Genomic DNA, 24570 nt, shown 5'->3' with positions numbered 1-24570 from the left:
TATAATTTAAAATTTATATTTAATTTATAAACTAAACCTTGTCCTTGGAATGTTTGCTTAGGAGAGGACCATATAGGGTTCGGTACTATTTGCAGTTTCAGGCCCCCACTGGGAGTGCTGGAACATGTCCCCCGTGGATAAGGGGGACGACTGTACTTTTGGGAGTATAAAGGAGCAGGCCCAGCATTTGGAATCAGTTGTCCTGGGCTATTTCCATTTTCCTTGAAGTTCTTTAACTTCTCTGAGCCCATTTTCTGCCTCATCACCTGGGTAATGTGACATTTTATTTATACAGTGGATGGCAGGATTAAATAGTGTTTACCTTCTTTGTAAACTCTGAAGCTCGGTTAGTAGCACTTGCCCTGACTAGTACTAGTAGTTGCAGTGACTCTTGTTTGAGGGACTTAACTTGCATAGAATTAACCGACGACGGGGGTGGGGGGTGCTGAGATGCGAGATCAGCATTCTAGCTTTTCTGTTTGGCTCTGGCATGAATGCCATCGGAGGGTGAACCTCGCTGTTAATAACCATGCTATTGTTAGTAATAGCGATAACCACCGCTACTGCTAGTCACCCATCATTAAGTACCAGCTGCATACCAGGCACTGAAATTACTTGTATGACCTCAATGGATTTTCACCAGGACCCTGCAAGCCAGGTGGTATTTCTCCCATTTTACAGAGCAGACATTGAGGCTGAAGGCAATTACCCAGAATCATAGGACTGCTTAGAGGTTTCACTGAGGCTGACCCCAGGCCAATCTGGACACAAAGCTTATTCTTCCTTTTTTTTTTTTTTTTAATGTTTATTTATTTTATTTATTTATTTTGAGAGAGAGAGAATCCCAAGGAGGCTCCACGCTGTCAGCAGGGAGCCCAACATGGGGGCTCAGTCTCGGGAACTGTGAGATCATGACCTAAGCCGACATCAAGGGTCAGATGTTCAACCGACTGAGCCACCAGGCACCCCCCACAAAGCTTAGCTTACTCTTGTACCTCTGCTCCTGAAGATGTGTTAGGAAGGGATCTCAGAGTCATATGTCATTGAGAAACTGGAGAACAGGGGTGAGGTAAAAGTTTCCTTGTTTTCTACAAAGGGAAAAGGTAGATTTGAAACCCATGTGCTAGTGAGTAGTGCACATTTTAAGCACCCCATGAATTTATTTTTAAATGTTTATTTATTTTTGAGAGAGAGATCACCAGCGGGGGAGGTGCAGAAAGAAAGTGGGATAGGGGATCCAAAGTGGGCTCTGCGCTGACGGCAGAGAGCCAGATGTGGGGCTCCGACTCAGGAACCGTGAGATCATGACCTGAGCTGAAGTCGGATGCTCAACCAACTGAGCCACCCAGGTCTCCCCCTGCTGTGAATTGTTTTTTAAAGCAAGCTGTATGGGAAGAGGTGGAACAGACGCTTTGTGACATATGGGGCTCAGGGTCCAGGAGGACTTGGAGGAGGACCAGGTAAGGGCTGGCTGGGATCCAGAGGAGGGCACAGGTCGTCCCTGGGAATGGCTGGCTCTAGGCGAAGATGGAGGAGCCTGGGGGTCAACTTCCACCCCCAGGCCTTGGCAAATATTCAGGAAGTGAGGACTCTAGGAAGGGAGACACATGAGGGGATGGGCTCTAGTGAGTTGCTTTGTCCCATCCAGTGGCCTCTTGTCACTTCTGTAGAAGCAGTGCCCGCTCCACTTGAGATGCTGTTCTGCCGCTCTCATGGCAGGGAGTTCTAGTCATGGCACATCCTCACCTCCGTGGACACACTGTCCCACTCACCACTCTGGTGGGGACAGGCATGCCCGACATTTCCCAGTGTCACAAAGGACAACCAACATGAAAGATGTTGGAGTTAAGATTTAAACTTATCCTGCCGATGGAGAGCTCTGCTGTCAAACTGACATGGTTGATGGTAATGGGCTTCATTTGCATTTATATGTGAACAGTTCATTATGCAGCCAACAAGCCCCAGGGTGACCCAGGTGGGCAGTGCCTCAGGTGGTGGGGACTTGCATGTGGCTGGTCACGTTTTTGTGGGGACTGACCATAGGATGCAGAAGCAGGAGAGGCCAGACTGAGCTGGTGGTATTTGGAGCAATCCAGGTGCAAGTCACAGGTGATGGTGGCCCCATTGTGTGCTGTGCTGGCCTGAGTACATCTGCCATCATGGGCTCATTCTGGGAGCTGAGTTTTAAAAAAAATATTGGAAAGTCTGGAGCATGCCTAGTAGAGGGTGACCAGAAAGTTCGTGGACCTGGAAAACATCAGTCCAAAGACAGTCTGTAGCAAAGTCTGCGAGGCAAAGGAGTAAGATTGAAGTCCTCCCCAGGCTTCCCAGAACCACACTCTAGCAGCTGCAGTCCCAGGAAAAAAAGCCCCCTGAAGTGGGTCCTACATAGTGACCACATTCTCACAATTGGGAGGGAGTAGGCAGGATAGAGGACAGTGTGTTCTCTTTCCAGGCTCGATTTGACTTTATAGCACCCTGAGCATGGGAATTCTCCCCCACCCTGAGAATGGAACAAAGCCAAGAACTTTAGGAAGGCCAGCCTCTTCCTCCCCCCATGGCTTGCTCTCTTGTTTCCGGGGTGGCTCCAGCTGGCCACAGCCAGCCTGGCCCTCATGCAGTCAAAACTCTGTGCACTCATGCACTGAGGAACCCATTCCCCCAGGCTCTAACCCAGTGCTCCAGCCCAGCCCCAGCCCGGCCCCCTCTGTGCGTTCTGAGCAGAGATGGCTCCAAGCTGCTGGGAAAAGTCATCAGTTTCTCCTGGTGGTAACTCTGCTCCTCGGCGGTGGAACCCAGATCTGGGCAGAGCAGGATTAGGCAGCTGGGGCCTGGGGCCCTGCAGCTCCCGCCCCTGCCTTGTTCGACAAGGCCTTGTTGGACAGCAGCGAGGACCACATTCAATCGACAGCTTAAGATAATCACATGTGTGAGGCACTGGGATAATGACAGCTGAATACCCTGCCATGGTTGCCATAGTGACCAGCCAAGCACTGGTTCCCTCCTTTTTTTTTTTTTTCTTTCTTGTTTTCTGGGCCTCCTTGTTATAGGGCTGGCTGGTGGGGTGGAGGCTGAGTTTGGGAAATGGGAAAGAGGAGGAAAGGGGGAGGGGAGCCCCAAGAGGGGCAGCCCATTATACTCTCTTTAAATACCCCAGCTGGAGGTGTTTTAAATCCCAACAGAGACAGAGAGAAACAGTGTCTTAATCCCTAGCTCCCTGTGAATTATTGAAAGGGATCTTGTCAGAAGGATGAATTTGTCACTGTTGCAGTGTCAACAGCAGCAGCAGCAGCTGTCATAATGGCTGAGGACCCCACTCCAGGCAGAGCCTGGTACGAAATGCTGCTGCCTGGTGGAAGTTCCAGTGGCCTGGGGGCTGTGGACAAGGAGCCCCCTCCGGAGGCACAATCCTGCAGTGTTTCTCCCAGCAAGCTGACGGAGACCTGGGTGTGAAGTGTGCCAGGATGCAAAGAGATGCATGCCATCTGGACCTTGGGCCCAGTCAGCCTCGCTCTCTGTTGGTGTGATCTCTGAGCAGTGAGAGGCGTCACCCTGGCTGGGAAGGTGCAAAGCCGACCGGTGCTCATGAGACAATTGGTGTGTGGGCATACCCAAGGGAGGGCACACAGGCCCTACCTGGGCCACAGCCAGCACCCCCAGCCACACACGGGCACATATATACACATATGCATGTGTGCACGTGCCAAAGATGATGCACAGGTGCAAAAAACCAGACAGCCAGGAAAGAGTCCTAGATAGTACACACCATGGAAGAAAAGCCAGGACTTTTAAGGAAAAATAACAGAACTGTGCTCAGGGAGAGACTAAGCATGTGTCTCTGGAGGGCTGATATCCATAATAACTGACTTACAGGGGTCTCTTATTCAGATTTAAGTACTTTATGTGAATTGTCATATTTAATCCTCACATTGAATCCTCATGAGGTAGGTACCCCTGTGTCCCTGTGATAGAGGAACAGCCGGGGCTAAGAGAGGGGTGAAGACTTGCCTGTGGTCACACACATGGGCTTAGCTGACTCCAGAGTCTGTGCAATTGAACTCTTGTGCTAAACCAGGGGTCACCGTGACTTCTGGGGTCCAGTGTTAGGCACGGTGATGGCAGTGCTTCTTAATTCCAACCCTTTTTTGGTAAGCACAGAACTATGCTTCCCAGGGACACGATGTGTTCCGCTAATGCTGTTTCTCCTGCTTGCAGCTGAAGACAATATTTCTTGCATTTCCCGACCTAAGGTTTTAAATGGATTTTGTAGAGACTCTTAGAGCCTGCATTGGAAACAATGAGTGTGTTTTCCATATTCTGATTATTTCCGTACCTAACTGGGTCCCTCACCCCCCTTCCAGTGCTCTTCTGCATGGCAGAGAGTAAGTAAATCCTTGAGGGAATGCATGGATTTGTACCACTGCAGTATAAAAGCCTTTCCAGGCAGTCCCTGTCTCAGGTAGCCTGTCCAGTTCTTTGGCACATCACGTGGAGCCATGGTAATGAGTGGAGGGTCATTCCTGTCCGCCCAGCCCGGCACATCTGGGAGGTAAATTAAGCCTATTGGGAGGTAAGCTGGTGCTCGCAGCCCTCAGGGGGGCCATTGAGTAAGTGGCTGCCTTGGTTGGTTGGTGCACTAAATGGTAGATCCCTCAGGGCTTGTAGGAATTTATGCCCCATGGACCACATTTTACATTTTAATTAGGCCTCTAGCTTGTCTAATATCCCAGCTCTTTCAGGCCTAGTCTACTGTCTGTACAGGGGCCGCATCCTTGGCATCCAGGCTGCTGGGGTGGCGGCTCTGGCCCAGCGCAGTCTGCTGCCCTGAAGAACCGGTGGCCTCCTGTGGGCTCTGTGAAGTTGTGTACTGTTCGGGTCTCAGTGGGCTTCTTGTTCAGAGAGGCAGCCATCTCTAACTGGGGTCTGAAAGTGGGTCTTTGGGCTTCCTCTGATTGGGCAGTGACAGGCAAGTTCCATATGGCTCCACGTTGGCAGCGACTATTTGCAAAATAACAAGTTCTCTCAAACAGCAGTGTGTGCCCCAATACAGACTGCTGAATGGGACCAAAGCCTATGTGCAATGTCAGATTTCATCTCCTTGTAGTTTGAGCTGGTAGCTGATCATGCTTCAGGGATTGCCTAGTTGAGAGAAGGGAATCCATACTTAAACCTGCCCAGAGGATTCCAGGAGGGGCAAGAAAGGGGGGTGCTGACTGTATGGAGAGGCAGGTTTTGGCTCTTTAGTCCTGGCATTCTGCTGACCAAAGGCAGGATTATTTATCCAAGATGGAGGAGACAATTTCCACACCCTCATGCATCAGTCGGAGGTGGATCCTGAGATTAACATTAACAGTGGTGATGCTGCTGATGGTAGTAGAAATGATAATTGGTACTTAGTGAGTGGAGGGTATTTGCAGGCATAGCGCAAGATGAGTTTCTTACATGATCTTTCAGTCCTCATGGCACCCACCAAGGTAAATAGTCTTTGCATATGAGGACACTAAAGCTCAGAAAGTCATCCATCGTCACAGAGCTGTAACTGGCAGGGGTGGGGCCCCTTTGTCCTCTGGCAACCTCTCCTGCCTCATCTCCTCCCTTTTCCCCTTGCCCTGTGCAGTTTGGCAGCCACCCTGGCTTCCAGGCTTTTCTGGCAATGTGCTAGGCACACTCCTGCTCTGGAGAGTTCATTCTTCTTCTCTGAGTCTGGAATGCCCCTCCCTCGTGTGCCCTCCAGGCTGGTGGCTCCTGTGTCATTTAGATCTCTGTTAAAAGGCAACATTCCACGATGACCCCACTACCAGCTGTCACTCTGTCCCCTTACCTGTTTCTCAAGAGTGTTTGACACTGTCTGACTTTATATTATTTATTTGTTTGCTTGTTCATCCTCTGGTTCGCTCTATTAGAATATGAGGCCCACGGGGGTGGGGACTTTGTCTCTGGTTCACTGCTGGTCACCAAAACATAGAACACTGCTTGGGAATGTAGTAGATGCTCAATTCTTTATTTAAAAAGTGAGTTAAATGAGCTGGGCTTCATACAATCAGAATGGCTGGGGTCTTATTAGGCTAATAGAGGCCAAAAAGCCCACTTTGATTATGTCTTCCTCCTAAAGAGCAGTATCCAGAGCAAGTGTCCTTCCTGGCCAGACTGGAGGGAAATGGCTTATTTGGGGGCAGTTCTGGATGCAGCACTGTGGCATTGGGTGGGCATTCAGGAAGGGCAGGGTCTACCCAGGAATGTCGCTGCAGTCCAGGGAGCGGCCAGCTATCACAAATCTTTCCAGAACTCCATGCTTGGAACTAGTCAGAGCTCACTTCTCTAAAGTTCGTTTTATAGTGGCTCTTCATTTTTGAACAAGAAATATTTCTTAGCTTGTTCATTCATCTGACTCATCAGATTTGGCTCCAAATGACTTTTGCCTGTTTCTAAAATCCAGATCCACTCTTGGAGGGTAACGAATGTGTTAGAGTTTCTGATGGTTGTTCTAGAAGGCAGTGTGGATGGACAGATAGATAGAATTCATGGCAGTGGTTTTGTTTTACACACACACACACACACACACACACACACACACACACACACACACGCACACACGCACACACGCAGAGCCAGACTGCAGATAGTCAATATGCAACCAGTATGCACTGTTCAAATGTCAGCAGGCACTGCTGCCTACTCCTGAGCACAGACCTGCAAGATCTGACTCCAGCAAACAAGTGTAACAAACCTGGATCTTGGAGGAACCTAGAAGTGTCTTTCTCATACATCAAAGTCATGGTCTTAAAGCCTGAACAAGTACTTTCTAATGGATGTCATTGTTTTCTTTACTATGCTTATCTCAAGGACAGGTGGTCCATTTGCATCAATAATAGAGCCTTTTCAGAGGCTGTTAATATTCTGCTGGGTGTGCAAAGCCGCTTTGTTTCTTCTCCTCCCAGGAACAAGGTAGCCTGGAGTCACCTGCAGTAAGTCCCTAGCAAAGGACCAGGGGCTAAAGAGGTAGAGAAAGTTAAGGAACAGACCAGGGCCTTGTTCATTACCTCAGTCTTCCAGTATTTATTTATTCATTTGCTTATTTATGTTTATTTTTGAGAGAGAGAGAGAGAGAGAGAGAGAGAGAGAGAGAGAGAGAGAGAGAGAGAGAAAAGACAGGATCCAAAGCAGTTTCACTGCAGAGCCCAATGTGGGGCCTAAACCCATAAATCGTGAGATCATGACCTGAGCTGAAGTCCGATGCTTAACCAACTAGGCCACCCGGGTGCCCCCTTCCAGTATTTACTCAGGGCTAGGTACTGGGACTATGGAGAGGCAACCCCATGGGGAAGATGGAGTTTTACAAAACTCACTGGGGTAGGGGAGTTAAAGAGAATGACTGGTGGAGTGACTAGGAAAGAGAGGGAAGTCAAGTGGGGAAAGGGACACACCTCATAGATGAGCTATGGAGGGGAAGGGAGATGTGGGTTTGGTGCCTAAACCCCGGGATGGGCAACAGAAATGTCCAGAGTGCTTCCTGGAAACCCAGTACAGGGACAAGGTGCCGTCCGTGAGCAGGAGGACCACAGAGAGCTTGGGTAAGCACCAGGTGTTCATCAGGAGGTATCTGGCGGGCAGCTGGGGAAGAGTCTGGGCACTGGGGAGAGGTTAAGTTTGGCGATGTACTCTGTGGTGGTTGCCTTGTGTGTGGACTACATCTCCCAGGGTAAATAGTGAAAGAAGAAAGGACCCCTGAAAAACCAGTCGATTTCAATGTTTCCAGACATTACTGAATAAAAATGCAGTTGTTCCGTATCAGTGCTGCAAAGCTAAATACGTGGAATTATTTTGCTTGTCGAAATCAACTAATAAATTAGTCAAAACATAATTCCCTATCCTCAAGGAGCTCACAGCCTGGTCACAGAATCCAAAGTCATACACAAAGCAATTAATGAATAGTTCAAAATATTGTACTATGAAATGCTAAATTGTATGGAATGAGCTCAATCATGCTATAAGGATTTGGAAAAATGATAGCTGAATACAAGCTAGGAAGGCCTCCTGGAGGAAAGAATACCCAAGCCCCCTCACAGGAGGGAGCTACATAGAGAGTTTGGCTTTGCCCCCCATCAACTGCCTGACTTCAGGCCAACTATTGAATGGCTCTGGGCTTCAGTACGCCCATTTGTTAACGAAAGGTTTTGGTCAACACGATCTACAGTGGTTTCCAGCCAGATCAGTTATTCTCTGGTTCTCTGTCTTGGAGGAGTTGAGATGGGATGAACATGGGAGAAAGGTGTTAGGGCCGGTCAGAGCATCCACAACAACATCAAGAGGCAGGGATGAGCACTGTCTCAATGTGCAGAGTGAGAGGACCTGGCTCTGGTTTGAACCCTTGCCATCTCTTTCCTGGTCTGTTGTCATTACTTTCTGACAAACAGCAAGCCAGGGCATAAGTCCAGGCATTAAGTAATGGCAGCCCTAATGCATGGTCAGGGAATGCAAGAGAGAGGTCAAATAAGAAGAACATTGTTCTGGAAGAAATGGCAAATTATGGTGACAAGGAGGGGTGTATGTTGGACATGGAGGGCACTTTTGGCCTGATACCTGGCTGACTCCAGGATGGAAAATCAAGTGATTCTTGAACGGGGTCCTGGGCCCAAGATTCTGAACCCATCTTAGGACCATTCTCATGATTCTACTCAGACTCCCAGCATCACGGTAGGGATTCCACTTCCTTGGAAGTGTCCCATCTCAAAGATGCCATCTTTGCCTCAACTTAGACATCACTTGTTCATTCACAAATAAACTTGGTCAAGCACATACTGGTCATAGGGATGTAGGGATAAAGGAGTGAGAAGGGTATCCCTGTCTCAGTGGATAGGACAAGCAGGGCCCTCTTGTTGCAATGGGCATGGCATTTGTGGAAAAAAAGAGACCAAACCAGCATTGGTGGGGTATAGAGGTGGAGACTGGACTAAATAACAAAGAGGTGTTTTTTTGTTTGTTTTTTTTTTAAGCTGGAATCAAGTGTTAGTTACATGTCATAAAATTTATTCATTTGAATTGTACAGTTCAAGAATTTTTAATAAGGTTGCAGAATTGTGTACTTATCACCACAATCCCATTTTAAAACATTTCTGTCACCTCCAAAAAAGATTCCTCATGCCCATTTGCAGTTACTCCCCATTCCCATCTCCAGTGCCAGGGAAATACTGATACTAATACCTTTCTATTTATAGATTTGCCTTTTCTGGACAGGTCAGGTATATGGAAACATGCAACATATGGTCTCTTGAGTCAAGTTTCTTTCATTTAGCATAATGTTTTAGAGGTTTGGCCGTGATGTTGCATGTACCAACACTTCATTCTTTTTTAGTTCTGATTAGTATTCCATTGTTTGGCCACATCACATTTTGTTTATGTGCTCACTAGTTGATGGACATTAACAAAGGGTCTTGGGTGCCATATTGGAGTCCGATTGAGAGCTCCAAGAAAGGAAGACTTAAGTAAGATTGGGGTGCAGCATTATAAATCTTACCCTCAAAACAAAGATGCACAAGGAATATCCTAGCCTTATTTTCTTTTAGTAAAATTATTTCAAACTCTGAGCTCCCCCATCCTACTGGTTGGTGAGAATTTCAGTCTCAATGGTTCTTTCTACCATGCTTGTCTAGAGGTCCCACTCAGAGCAAATTTGAGAAGGCTGCTACATTCTCCATAGGCCCACAGTCCCCTGAGGCCTGGCCACCTCCAGGTGTCCTGGGCATGCATAAAACTCTGGAGGTGATGGTGGCTGCAGGTAATACCGTTCATACCTAATTTTATATACACACACACACACACACACACACACACACACACACATACACGTATATCTGGGGTTTGATCCTAGAAGTGAATGGCTGGGTCAAAGGGTAGAGAGAGCTATAATTTGAATAAATAAAACCACAATTTTTATAGAGGTTGTACCAATTTGCCCTTCATCTAGCTATGTATCAGAATGATTACTTTCCACACACCCTCCAATATAGTGTGTTATCAAATTTGTCTGACCTGCCCACCCAAAAACAAAGTATCACAACATGGTTAATTATCATTTTGATTATATTGAATGATGTTCAACATCTCTTCACATATTTATGAGCTATCTCTCTTAGTAAACAGTTTGTCAATATCCATGCCTATTTTGCATCTTATTATTGATATATAGATTATCTTTATATATCAGGGGAAATTAACACTTTATCTGTGATAAAGTATAAGTGGTTTCTTCCCAGCGTATTTCCTTTTTTTTCCTTTTGATTTTACTTCTGGCCATTTCTGTTATGTCACTTAAGAAAAAACTTTGTAGAGCTGAATTGATCAATCTGTTCATTTGTGGCTTCTGTGTTTCATGTCATAATTACTATACATAAATTATCTCCAGGGTTTCTTTTAGTATTTTTCTGGTTTCACTTTTAATATTTAAATCTTTGCTTCACTGGGAATTTATCCTGAAGTAAGGAACAAGGTATGGATGCAAAGCTGTGTTTTTTTCCCAGATGGCTACTCAGTTATCACAATGATCTTTTTTTTTTTTTAATGATGTACCTTTTCCCTGCTTATTTGAGTTGTGGCCAACATTTGAAATGTTGAGAGAAACTGTTGATTTGACTTCTAAAAGATTCCACCAGTCACACGGTCGCCACTAGGCTTGTGAGTCCCCTTGGCTTCAGATTCTTACCAAGACTTGCTATTGTATCTCTTTAATTTTTTGCCAAGCTGATAAGCAAATCATGGTGCTTTGTTCTCATTTTAATGGTAAAAGACAATTATAGAAAGGAACACAGAAGCAGTATGTCCACTGCCTAGAAGGAGAGGCTGAGAAGCTGCCACTGAACAGAGACCCTTAGGAAATCAGCTTGGGGATAGGCAGTGAGAGTGTGTCACAGGGACCAGGGCTGTTGCAGGCCTTGAGTGAAAGAATCTTGAGTTCTGCACATCCATGGGTAGGATATCCACTCTTGTAAGGAGTTGGGAGTGGTGTGCCCCAGGGACACAGCGGAGCTCAAAGCCTGATGTGTGGAAGAGTGCTAAGGGATACATGGGCCTTGGGTCTGGTCAGGTCTCTCTCTGTCCTCCACCCCACACTCGGCTCAAGAAAACCTAGAGGTTCTACCCCAGGATTATCTTTTCAGTTTCCACTGGTTTACTCCAACCTACTGTCCTCTGTTGCCTGTACTACCATACCTGCACCCAGTTGTCCCCACCATCTATTGGGGTGGCCCTCCAACCCAATCTGTACTTTACATCAGATAAATCTTCTAAAACCTCAGCTCTGATCACCTGTACTTTTCCTCATGGAAACTCATCAATGACTTCCAGTTACCCTCAGGATGAAATTCAGAGTTCTTGACCAGACTCACCCTCTCCTCAGTCTTATTCCTGCATCTGCAGTTTTTTTATGACTCTTCTGTCACACAGGCAGCATTACCCAATGGCTCCAGGCCACATTTTCCCACCACAGGGCCTTTGCAATTGCTGTTCCTGGGCCTAGATTCCCCACTCCTCCTCTGTCCCTCTTGGCCCCAGCAAACACACACTTCTTCTAACTTCTATCCGTCCATCCCCTCTCAGTTTGGAGGTTCTTCCCTGACACTCCTCTCTGCATCAGGTACACCCCCTCTCTAGGCACCCTGTAATTTTCCCTCACAGCAGCTAGCACAATTGTAATTATTTAGTTATTTTAATCACCATTTATCTAATTTCTGTTTCTCTTACGAGATTATAAGCGTCATATTGTTGTATCCCCAGTGGTTAATAGAATACCTGGCATAAAGTTGGCATTCAGCAAATATTTTTTTTTTCATTGATGAATGAGTGAGGTATAACTATAAAGCAACGAGGCTGACTCCAGATATCACAGACAAATAACAATGTTTGTCCCTCCCTGCTAAGAATGCCATTCCACCCGCCTCTCTGTTTGCCAAAATAATTCTCTTTCTTCAAGGCCCCCGGTCCTAATTGCCGCTTGCCCGGAAGGCATTCATGCCTACTCTAGCCCACTCTGTAAGCATATTTTTCCAACCCCTGTCGTACCTGCTGACAGGAGAATGAAAGAGAGAAAGAAATGAATGTGAGGCTCTGTGATGGCCTTTCCCCAAACAACAGGGAAGTTATTTCCTTTCTCTCAATTTCTCTCTACTCTTTCCCTTTGAATATACAACTGTATTCCTCCTAATTTGCTTTGATCGCTCCCTTAGGAGCTGTCATGGAATCAATTAAATCTGTGTAGATTTTATAACTTGAGGTCACCCAGTATGATTCCTCATTTTACAGATGAGAAAACTGAGGCCCAGAGAGGTTAATGTTTGAAACGATTACCTCTATTGGGTCTTATAATACCAATCAGTGTCATTTTCTAAGATAAATGTTCTCAATATCCCCGCTCTGCAAGAGTATAAACGCCTCATTCTGTCTATTTAAGACCTGCTGGTGGTGACAGTCTCCGTGCTAAGGTGAGCCCTGAAAGGCGGGCTTCCTGTCCTGCTCCCATACAGCGAAGCCGCAGCTGTCTTGAGTGGGTCAACAGCTCTGGCTGGGACAGGTCCCTGCCCTAAATGGGGCCACAGGCTTCACCTGTGCATTGACAAAGGGGCCCTGTGTTTGTGCCGCCACTTCACACAGGCCAACTGAAGTCATGGACTAGGAGTCTGCTGTGCTTAAGCACCTACAGAACAGCAAAAGAAAGCTGTCCTCTCAGAAGTCATGTAGGGTCAACTGGGGAAATGTTATTTCAAAATGGCCACGAAAGGGAGAGAGGTCTGAAAATTGAAACTAAAACAGCTGTCAGAGACTTCTCTGTAATATATTTGCTTCTGGTTCCAGAAGCCCAGGCAAGCAGAACATAACTTTAACAAACACATTTAACTAGGACATTACATAATCTTTAAGAGGAGTTAAAAGTGGTTCCTTGACATCTAGAGAATCGATAAGAAATTAAGCAAAGTTCCAGGTGACGTTTGGCAATGTGCAAGGATCTGGAAAGAACTCACCAAGGACTCCAAGCTGAGGAAGAGACTGACTCCTGGGGGTGCTGGAAGGGGATGGGGGAGAAGAGCCTTGGATAGATTGGTACTCAGGTGCCTCAGTGGCAGGGCCCGGGCGGCAGAAGTGGCCATGAGGTCACTCTTCAGGTCTGGGTGGGCGGGGCCAGCTCTCTACGTGCCTGTTTGTTCTACACACCACGCCTGGTCTCAGATGCTCTGGCGCAAGCTTGAAGGGCAGCCTGGCCCTCCCGCTCCTACAGGGGGCTTAATTCTGTGCAAGAAGCAACTGTGTGTATTTTCCATGCACACAAGATTGACTTCAACTTAAAAAAATTTTTTTAATGTTTATTTTTGAAAGAGAGGCAGTGGAGAAAGGGCAGAGAGAGAGAGGGAGACACAGAGTATGAAATAGGCTCCAGTCTCTGAGCTGTCAGCACAGAACCCGACACTGGGCTTGAACTCATGAACCATTAGATCAAGACCTGAGCCGAAGTCGGACACTTAACCGACTGAACCACCCAGGTGCCCTGAAGTCAGCTTTTTAAATTAAGAATACTATTTTATATATTTCAGCTCTATACTGTGAATAATAAGCAATTAGCACAATATTTAAAGAAATAGATACTATTTTGTACTTTTACTTTTTGCTACTGCTAAATATTAAAGTCAAGGATCATCATCTGTTTTTTCTTTTCACGTAAGATAAAGTTTAATTTCTTGGGGCGCCTGGGTGGTTCAGTCAGTTGAGCATCCAGCTCTTGATTTTGGCTCAGGTCATGATCTTGCGGTCCATGGGACTGAGCCCTGCATAAGGCTCTGTGCTGACAGCCCAGAGCCGGCTTGGGATTCTCTCTCACTCTCTCTCTGTCCCTCCCCTGCTCACACACACTCGTGCGCGCACACTCTCTCTCTCTCCCACTCCCAAAATAAATAAACATTAAAAAGGAGAAGTTTAATTTCTTCAGTCCCTTATTTGTTTCTGGCAAGCAGAACAGAATTTAATGAACACATTGAAACGTCCTGGGAATACTCTCAGTTCTTGAAGTCAGGGTCCTGAGAGCTCGCCAGTACAGGTAGTGGCTTCCTGTCCCAACCCAAGGAAGAGAGAATGCCCCATGACTCTCCTCCCACCCCTGATGGAAGTGAATTTCTTTGGCCATTCAAAATACCTCTTTCTCCTCTCTATCCTGTCTCTTATGGCCATGTGACCATGGTGAATTGCATGATATCTTTTCATCTGTAAATTGGGGGTGATAATATCTAGTTTTCAGTGTTAAAGGGAAGATCAAGAGACACCACTTAATAAATGCATTGTTCCTCTTCTCTTTCCCACCTGCAGGGCTGCTAAAAATGAGAGTTTTCTTTTCTAGTGTGAAGCATGCTGTCTCTCCCCTGTTAAGAAGCTCTCCTTCCTCCCTATGTGACATCCTCCAGCATTCTCCTCCATTACATCCCTGCTTTCAGTTTGCACCCAATGAAGCTTGATTTGTTTCCTTAAGCATCTCACTTAGTAGCCCCTACTCCTACCAGTTTTATGGTTTAGCTTTTTCAAAGGAATTGATGTTATAAAACAAAAGTTTATGAGAATCTAAGTTTGTTGAGAGGTTGTGAAAAGCCTTATATTCATATGCTTTTCACAACTCTAAAGGAACCACCATAAAGAATTAGGTTTGGAAATGAGGATTTCTAAGGTGAGGGGTGTCCTGTAATTAGACCCCTAATCCACAGAGTGGTTGTAGAGAGGAGAGGTTGTGTCACTCAGGAATCAAGTCGTTGCCATCACATAGGGCAGATAGCCTCAGTCTTGTCCTGTGGAGGTGATGAGCCATAGTCACAGCAGGAGTGCTGTAGGTTAGATGAAGGAAGGCTTTCTAGAGTAAAGTCTGTTCTATTTCAGGGTGACCAGCGGAGAAATATTTGAAGTCTGCATATAAGGAGGTCTTTAAAAACAAATTAGGGTTAGGTATGTTTATTTCTCACGTCAAGTGGCCGGACTGGTGAGCTCATAAGGCCCTCTGCAGAACGAGGCTTCTTTGCTCTGCCTCTTTTTTTCTTCTTACTCTCTATTTTGTGTTTTTGCATGTGTGTGTCTGCGGCCTGCTTGGTACAGTGGGAAGAAGTCAGTGGCTATGATGAAAACCTGAACACCATCCGCACCTACCAGGTGTGCAACGTCTTTGAGCCCAACCAGAACAACTGGCTGCTCACCACCTTCATCAACCGGCGGGGGGCTCATCGCATCTACACAGAGATGCGCTTCACTGTGAGAGACTGCAGCAGCCTCCCCAACGTCCCAGGTTCCTGCAAGGAGACCTTCAACTTGTACTACTATGAGACGGACTCAGTTATTGCCACCAAGAAGTCAGCCTTCTGGTCTGAGGCCCCCTACCTCAAAGTAGACACCATTGCTGCAGATGAGAGCTTCTCCCAGGTGGACTTTGGGGGAAGGTTGATGAAGGTCAACACAGAAGTCAGGAGCTTTGGCCCTCTTACTCGGAATGGTTTTTACCTCGCTTTCCAGGATTATGGAGCCTGTATGTCTCTCCTTTCTGTTCGCGTCTTCTTCAAGAAGTGTCCCAGCATTGTGCAAAATTTTGCTGTGTTTCCAGAGACCATGACTGGGGCAGAGAGCACGTCTCTGGTGATTGCTCGGGGGACATGCATCCCCAATGCAGAGGAAGTGGACGTGCCCATCAAACTCTACTGCAATGGGGATGGAGAGTGGATGGTGCCCATCGGGCGCTGCACCTGCAAGCCTGGCTATGAGCCCGAGAACAGCGTGGCCTGCAAGGGTAAGTCCTGGGGCCTCTTAAGGCCTCTGCTTCTTGCCCACCTGGGACAGGGTCCAATCTGCAAATCTTGCCCACCTCCAGCTCTGGGTCATAAAGGAGCAGAAGAGCCTGATAGCTTATTACAAAGCTCTGTGGGAGTCGGGGGGTTCCTGGGTGGCTCAGTCAGTTAAGCATCTGACTCTTTTTTGCAGCTCAGGTCATGATCTCATGGCTCTTTGGTTCAAGCCCTGCATCAGGCTCTGCACTGACAGCACGGACCCTGCTTGGGATTCTCTCTCTGCCTTTCCCTCTGCCCCTCCCTGTCTCTCTGCTTCTATCTCTCTCTATCTCTCTATCTCTCTTTCTCAAAAATAAATTTTAAAAACTTAAAAAAAAACACACACAAAAGGTCTGGAGCATCTACATCCCCAGCTATGATGATTTTTCAACTGTGTCCAACCAGAATGCAGTGTTCATGATGGGGAAAGAGATAGAATTCCAAATGGTAGGTAATCACGTAATAACCCTGGACATTCATATTCTGTTTTGTCTGTGTATGCACTCTCTTGCCCTTCACCATGCACACACCCCTGCATCATGTCCAGCCCCATGCTCTGAAGCATGGAGAATTTGGGTTGTCATGGGCAGTTCACTCAAGGGTAGTTGAGAAGTGACTGAATTTGCAAAATACTTTAAGTCATTTCAGTTCAGTTCCCCCAGAACCCACCTTGGTCTTGAACCCATGTAGCTCATTAACTCAAAGCCTTTTGCTCAGCTGTCTTCCTCCAGGGGCTCAATGCCAGGGGCAGGGGTGGAGCTACCTTTTGTGTACTGGAAGGAGATGAGCTAATGCAATGGGGGGAGGTGGTATCAGGTATTGTATTACTTTTGCTTCCGAAGGATACAGAGTGATAAGAACTTGGCAGTTTGGGAGTGTCACGGAACTGTGTGCTCACAATGGCTCTCCTCAGTCCAAGAGAGCACATTTCTAATACATGGCAATAAATGAGCTGAACTGGCTTGAGATTCTTCTCTGAGAATGAATAGGATGGTCTAGAGAATCCATGACTCATTTCTTTAGTAAGTGCATGGAAGCTGAATACAGGGAGGGGGTGTCCAGAGTTGGGGAAGAGAAGACTTCGTTCCTCGATTAAATTTTGCCCATGGCATTCAAAGTTTCAGATTCTTTCAAGGGCAAGGCTTCCCACATAGACCTCAGAAATGACCACCTTGACCCTAACTCATCGTTTAGGTTGCCCCAGACCTCTGGGGGCAGGTTGGAGTTGGAGCTCCATTAGCTCCCTCTGCTCTCTCATGAGCTTCCTATCAGCCATCCTCCCTGTTGCCCCCCTCTGACACTCCGCCTGACCACCATATTGTCTTTGCCTGTCCCTTTCCTCTCTTACCTTGCTCCCCAAACACCTGCAGCCAAGCACCAGGCACAGGATTGCTAATGCCCATCAGCTCTGCGATCCTTTGGACTCAGCTAATTGCCTGGGCTGGGGCACTCACACAGCCTTTCTGAGGCCTGCTGAGAGCGGAGAACTAAGGCCTTTGTGTCTTTATTGGATTTCTTGGTTATGGTGCCCGTGATGGATGGTGTGGAAACAGAGGGGAGAGAGTGCCAGATCAAGTGATGAATCAAGGCAGACAGTTTTAAAACCAGCCTAGCCTGGCCCCACAGCGTTCCTCTTTGTCCCCCTGGTTGGAGGTGGGGCAGGAGGCGCCCTTTTTGGCATTTGTCAGGGTCTGAGTGGGGACCCGGGCACTAGGCTGAGTTCTTAAAGGTGCAGGTGCGGCAGCTGCCAGGGACGCTTGCAAAAGTGCTGATGATTTCTTCAGGCTTCAAAGAGCTGCCACACTGCACTTCCTGGCTGGGGCCCTCTTGCTTTTCCCATTATTTCCCGAGCAGAATGGCAGGAATCAGGGCAAGCATTGATTGGTTCTGATTTAATTGGGACTCTGGGAACAGGCTCTCATTTCTATGGGCTAATTGGAACTTTTCTCTTTTGGGGGGTTCTGCTGTCTGTGCTGTTTGTCAAGTCACCTCCTGCAGTTGTTGTGGGATGGCCTATGGAGACAAATATGTAAATCCAAGTGGCTTCTTTCCATTCTCCCTACCCAGCTCCAACCCCCTTCTGACTTTTGGTGGACGTTCCTAATCTAGAGTTATTATGAAACTGGCTTGATTTCACAAATTGCCTATTGCAAATGCGCTGGAGGGTGGAGGAAACGGGGTGGCCAGGGCATCACTTTGCCATTTTAGAAGCATAGGCAGCCACGTTTTGGTGGCATTTCTGAGAGTAGAGAGTGGCAAGCCAGGTGGTGTCATGGGTCTCACAGCCCAGCAGCCTGGCTGAGCTTGTGTCCTAGAAGGGCAGAGAAGCCCACGTTTTTTCCTATCTCAAGGACTTTAAGATACATCCTCCAAATCTTAGCCATTGGCTCTGCTAGTAATCTGGCTTTGATGGATGATCATCCAGGACTCCCTTTCCAGAACTAAGCGGGCTGCCCCAGGGAGGCAAAGAGGTCTTGGCCATCGACGGTGATATTGGGAGGACTCTGCACCCTTTGGATGGAGATGGGCAGTGCATGTGGAAGGATTTGTGACTCGTCCCTGTATGTGTCTCCAGGCAAGGGTACCCCACCCATTTTGGGTGCTTGTGCTGTGCTGTCAGGTAGGCACCATAGCCCTTGACGGCAGTTCTGGGGTGGCCCACCTAGTGTAGCCAGTTCTCCGGCCAGAAGCATGGAGAATGGGGGATGCCAGAGAATTGTGGGTGAGACACGATGAGCCCCTTTCAGCTGTCCTGGCAGGACTGGGGAGGGAAGGCAAGCTATTCTCCTCCAACACAGCCCTGAGAATTAATGCCCTGGAGCCTGGCTGGGCCAAACCTGGATGATTCTGGGCTTCACTCAGTTATACTGACCTGATAAACTTTTCTCTGGATATTTGAATCTGGGCCTTTGCATGTGTCAAATCTATAGAATATCTTTATATTATTTTCTGGCAAGACAGACTTTCATCATGGACAGGAACCTTATTCTGACCTTCACTTTGTGTCTACTAAACCTGCTCCTGTCAAAGTCATGGTGACCTGTTGTTCTGTTGTGCAGAAGCACCTGGAGACCAGTTAGGTAGCCCAGCCAGTGAAGAGTGGTCCTGGCCTAGAGCTCTCCTGTCCTGACGAGGGTGGGGGCAAGATGGGGGCAAGCAGAGGAAGCTGTTGGGGGGACCTTATACATTAGGATGTGCCACAAGTGGCAGACACACTTTCTAGAGGGCTCCATGGCCCAAGGCCTCTTCTGGACTCATCCTTTATACTCACACAGATTGGACCAATCAGTCAGAGTCATAGTAGCCTGCTGACCCCTCCAGTGACTCTGGTCCCGCCTATAAAATTATTAATTACTAGGAAAATGGCCCATCTGCCCCAACTTCAAACCTTATGCTCATAGTATAGTCGATCAATGAGCACTCATGGCTTTGTCTTTACCCACCCCATACCTTTCCTACTCAGGTTGATGGCTAAGTTGATTTTCTGTGTGGCTGCGTGCAGTCTGCCCATCCCTGGGCCAGGGGCGCTGAGAGCTGGCACTCAGCAAGCTTCCTCTGTGCCATGGAGCCTGAAATATTGTGCCAGCTGAAGTCAGTCTTGGGGAGGAGGGCTGGGCTGAGACTGACAGTTGCTAGGGGGAACCTGGCATGTGTAGGCCTCTTAGCTGTCTGTTGGAAGCTTGGAGACTATGGTATCCCATTTGGGTGCCCAGGGAGGGGTCTCAGGTGCTAGAACAGCCTCTGGCAGCCAGATCCTAGCTGGAGCAATATACTCATGGGGCTTGATTCTGTTTCTGCCCCTGAGTACTCCTTGAGGGCCTGGCTTTCCTTCCCAGACATAGTCCTGGGAGCTTCCAAAAAGAGCTGTCTCATTAGCCTGCATCTCCAGCCATACTCAGGACTCAGAGAATGACAATGCTATGTATGACCTTCCCTGCTATCCTCCCTTATTCCTGTTCCTGTGGGTGTTTAGGCCAGCCTTGGCTCACCACTGTAGAAGGCACACGCTGACCCATTGGGCCCAGGCCTTTGTTGTTGGTGCTGTCACTCGAGGGGAGGGTTTAGGAAGATGAAAGGGGAAAGGGGTATATCCAGGTGGAAGAGGTCTAACCTAGAGATAGGAACTGGTTTTAGTCCTGACTCTGCTGTGAGCTTCTGGGTAGTTTTAAGGTAAGTCTTTTCCCATGAGAGCCCTTTCTTCTGTGCCTACTTCTTAGGGTGTATGAGAATTAAGTGGATAATTAGTGCATATGAGAATGCTATGAAAGCCATGCGATGCCATGGCATTGCCCTTAAGCCCTGAAACACACCATCTGACTCTGGCTTCTAAGGGGATAAAATTCTGGAATGAAGGTGGCATGTGATGTCCCCACTCAGAGACACAGGTCAGCAGGAGACCTGAATATTCATCCATCACTTGCCTGTACCTGCGTGGGCCCAGCTCCATGACTGTCCAGCAGTGACCAGTGATCAGCATGTCAGTGTGATTCACTGTCCCTCAACAAGTCAGTGGGTCAGTTAATACACATTTGAAAGGTGTGGCCCATGCAAACTGCCTTGAGGCAGGTTGTGTAGGCAGGTGGTCTTTGTGAGCTGGAGGTCTGAGTGAGGAGAGAAGACTCCCCAAGCCTGAGGAGGATGGTCATCTGCAGCAGTGATTCTTGATTCCATGGTGGGCATGAGACCCCACAGGAGAGGTTTTATAAAATGATATCCCCAGGTGACCCCTTCTGAGATTGTATTGCATAGGTCAAGTGGAGCCCAGGCCAAGGACCCCAGATCTAAGCTCTAGACCAGAACCTTCTATGTTGCTGGAGTATAGAAGAAGGGGGCTCAGGGGAGGTCACTGAAGGCATCTTGGGCTTGTGGGATTTGCAGAAGGGTGGACCTGAGGTGACATGGAAGGAGTCTGGGAAAAGGGACTGCAGGAGTGGGCTGGAAGCTGGGCAGACTGAGCACGAGGCTAGCTGGCCAGCAGAAGGGAGATGCTCAGAGCATCAACACACTTTGAGCAGGGCCCTACAAGCCGAGCTGCTAGAAAGCCTGAGAAAGGGGCTATGGACAGAGGAGTGAGGGACAGAAAGCTGAGGGAGGACTGTCTGGGAGTTACAGAAAAAAGCAGCCTTTCCTGCAGCTGGCCAGCACCAGCTGGATCACTCAGGGCTATTCTCCAAACAAACATCAGGGGTGGATTGCTGTCCTCAAGGGCACCGTCAAGCCTGCAGGACTCCTGTGACTTTCTCAGGTCCTGCCAATCAGGGTTGGAGCTGAGGACGTGTGTGCCGTAACCAGGAATCTATATGGCTTTTCCAGGGGACTCTCAAGTCAGCTGAGACCATCCATCCCAACTCCAGATGTTGGCAGGACCTTGACAACTTCTGGAGAAGACCAGAGCAGTTCTTGGTTCATCCAACTCCCTGTTTCATGTCTCTCCCACTCCCCACATGTCTGTCAAAGCCCTGAGCTAGGGCCTACACCCTCTCTGGCACTTGTCCTGTGTAGCCCTCCCAGGCACTCCTCAAGCCATCCACTCCCTTGCCAATGGCCCAGAGGCTGCTGTCCTTCCCCAGCTGCTTAGGCACTCCCCTTTCTCCAAATGGGGCCTTTTTTCATGGTAATTTTCTACCTACATGTAAATTCCTTCATGCCTGGAAACCCAAGGGACATTTTGAACCTTTCAACAGTTTTGGTGCCTTTGTCAACTTGAGTGGCTGAGATGAGCCAATTTATAAGCCTGGGGGAGTTGAGACAGAAAATCTGCAGGATTTGAAGGTGGAGAAAAATATGTCTAATTTCACTCGCCTTGGAAAAAAAAGTTCTGGGGCCTGTTTCCATCTCTCTTGGGGTTGCTGGTCCCAGCTTTGGGTTACCACCTGCATTCTCATCCTGGGTGCTGAAAGAGAAAGTGGGTCCCAAGGGGAGGGTGTGTGTGTGTGTGTGTGTGTGTGTGTGTGTGTGTGTGTGTGTGTGGGTGTGTGTGTGTGTGAGTGAAGTTGTGTGCACAGGCGCAGCCACCAGCCTGGCAGCTGCATCCGGGGCACTGGGAACCCTGTCTTCTAGCTCCAGCCCATCAGCTGTTGGCTGGTGAGTGAGAGGAAGCCTGCAGCTCAGTCAGCCTCTGCTCCAGCCCCAGGGAGACCAGCTCTGCTCAGGGCTCAGGGAGGACAGGGTCATTAACACCGCAGCCTTGTAAGATGAGCTTCATAATAGGATTTCCCAACAGGCTACTTCATTTAGAAGTCTCTTGGGCTTCCTCTGCTCCCTACAGTGGCCCTGCCCAGTGCCCTCGAGAGAAGAATCTAATGTAATTGGCTGGATGTAATGGGCTGTGACACCAGCATGAGCAACAGCAAACAGAGCTGGAAGGATGCCCCTGTGCCTCCCTGACTCCAGCATATGAGGCAGGAGCACTCGGTCCTGTGCTCTGGTGATAGTGGAGGACAGCAAGAGGGGAAGGGAGGGAAGAGAGGGGAGCTTCAGGTTCCAAGTCCTCTTGTGATCTGTGCTGCCCCTCTGCCTTTGAAAGACCTGGGTGGAAGCACCAAATTCCACTGGTGTTGACCAAACAGTTGTGATTCTCCCAGGTCAGTGCTGGAGTGACTGAGAACGATTTGGCAGTGTTCTGTGCACAAGAGCTGCCCGGCATGGAATCCACCACTTACTAAATGTGTGCTATCAAAGATGCTGACAGACACACTATGTAGCCATTACTCAGACGGTGTGGGTAGTGGAATTGTCACGGGCGAGCGGTCCACTTGAGACCCTAAGGTCACCACTTACTGCACCGTCATTGGCCCATGCAGAACTAGAGAGTCTGAAAATACTCAAGCTGGACAGGCGTGTGGGATGATGAGAGACCACCACGGTATCCACAGAGAGAGGAAAGCCAGGGAGCATTTCTGGGTACCAGTCTAGAGAGCCCTGGCTGGCTAATGTCAGAGCAGGGATCAGAATCCCGGTCTGGGGAGGCCACCATCTCCCTTTGCATGTGAGACTGGATTTTGTTAAAGTTAACCATCCTTAAACATACAACATGTATCTTCAGGACTATCAGGCTTGCCTCAGCTGTTCTCTCATAGATAACCCTCTCTTGTGACTGTGTTATCCACTGTTGTTTCTTGGGTCAGGGCTCCCTGGCACCGTGTTCTGTGGCCATACATTTGCCCACTGTACAGCACAGAGCTCCACATTGACTGCCAACAGCTTCTTTTAGCCTCTCTGGCTGCAACCCTGTCTCTCCAGATCCTCTGACATGTTCATCTGCTAGTTGAGCCACCCAGAGGTTGCATAGCATCTTAGGGTTGGGGGGCGACCCTAAGCTCCCTGGGAAGGATGAGGTCTAAAGCTTTGTGCTTATAAAAGGGGACAGAGGGAAGGTGGTGGGGATGTCAGCTGGAGGCCTGACTGTGGCTCTCTAATGGGTCTCAGAACCAGCATGGGCCCCCAGGGCGGAATCCCAGCTCAGGCAGGGTGGGGGTCAGACTTTCCCTCTTTGCTTCCTGTCCCCATCTCGCTCTGGAGCCGGGTAGTCCCTGCCTGCAGAACTTGAGGATGAACATCCACACAAACTTGCTTGCCTGGGTGAGGAATCACTACATTTCATTTTGAAGCATGAAGATCAAAATCATTCTGAGTCTGAGCCTGCTTGCAATGGGGTTCTTCAGTTCTGGTCCCCAGGGAGCTCTGACAGTCTGAATTCTTTTCCCATTGCTTTTGGCCTTTGACAAGCTGTGTTGACAGTGCCCTAATGCTCCTGGGTCTTATTTCTCCCTGAAGGAAGTGGGGTGGAAAAGACTGAGAAGAATCAGCCCAGGATATTTGCAAACAGAGAAGGGATGCGTCCCAGACATGGGCAAACCACCAGGAGCAAACCTTAGTTTACCAAGAGGGCTTTGACAGGAACAGGGAGAGAGGGATGCTCTTGGTCTTTTCCTAGGGGAGAGGTCTCTGCCTGTAGAAGTCATATCTACACTCTTTGGTGGCTTAACTAAGAGCTTGAGTACCAGTTGATATGGCAGCTGGGCCTTCCATTTTTGTTTCAAGGGCCAGCTAATGAGGGCAAGGCAGGCCAATCCTGTGGAGATGTGGTTTAGTATACAGGAGTATGTCTAGGTTGGCTCTGGGCCCCAGGAGTTGTCCCCTACGACAGAGAACATCCCACCTTCCTGTGGATCCTCCCAGCCTGTTGCAGAATGAATCCGTGCAGCTGCAGATAGGCTGGGCTTATCCTGTGTGTGTGTGTGTGTGCGTGTGTGTGTGTGTGTGCGCGTGTGTGTGCGCGCGCACGTGCGAGCGCACTTCTGGCCAAGGGGGTCAGGAGGAAATCAGGAGAGGTGAGGGTGAGGCTAATGAGGCACTGTGGGGAGTCTCAGGAGGCTTCTTAGAATCACAGGACAGAAATTCAGGGCCAGAGAGGGCCAAACCCAGCCCTAACAGAGGTTTTTATTGAGGGTAGGGCCCAGTTCTGGGGAAGAGATGGACAAAGAAACAGGTCCTTTGGTTTCTGGCTTGTCCCTGGACTCTGCCTGGAATAGCCCACTGTCACTAGGAATGGGGACACATTCCTAGTGGTGACTGGAGTTACTTGGTCTTTGGGTATTACCCTTGGGGACCTGCTCTGGTCTCCTCCTTGCAGGTCTGGGCAGTTCTGGCCTTCTGTTCTTCAGTCAAGTTGGATTCCACTTGTGAGTTCATGTGGATCTAATGATACCTGTGCTCATTCTTTCTTTAGGTACTT

General features: G+C 48.4%; 1 protein-coding gene across 3 annotated transcripts in view; it reads left to right on the top strand.

Moving 5' to 3' along the window:
- Positions 1 to 24570, top strand: part of EPHB1 (EPH receptor B1) — a 322262-nt gene that overhangs the window by 37438 nt on the left and 260254 nt on the right. For all 3 annotated transcript variants that reach the window (XM_042999022.1, XM_042999024.1, XM_042999023.1), the window contains exon 3: positions 15115 to 15796. In XM_042999022.1, coding sequence (XP_042854956.1) covers positions 15115 to 15796 — 682 coding nt within the window. The remainder of the gene's footprint in view (positions 1 to 15114; positions 15797 to 24570) is intronic.

This window comes from Panthera tigris, chromosome C2, assembly GCF_018350195.1.
Source record: "Panthera tigris isolate Pti1 chromosome C2, P.tigris_Pti1_mat1.1, whole genome shotgun sequence".
Taxonomy (NCBI): Eukaryota; Metazoa; Chordata; class Mammalia; order Carnivora; family Felidae; genus Panthera; species Panthera tigris.
The sequence above is the reverse complement of the archived record's forward strand: the minus strand, read 5'-3'. Positions and strand labels throughout refer to the sequence as shown.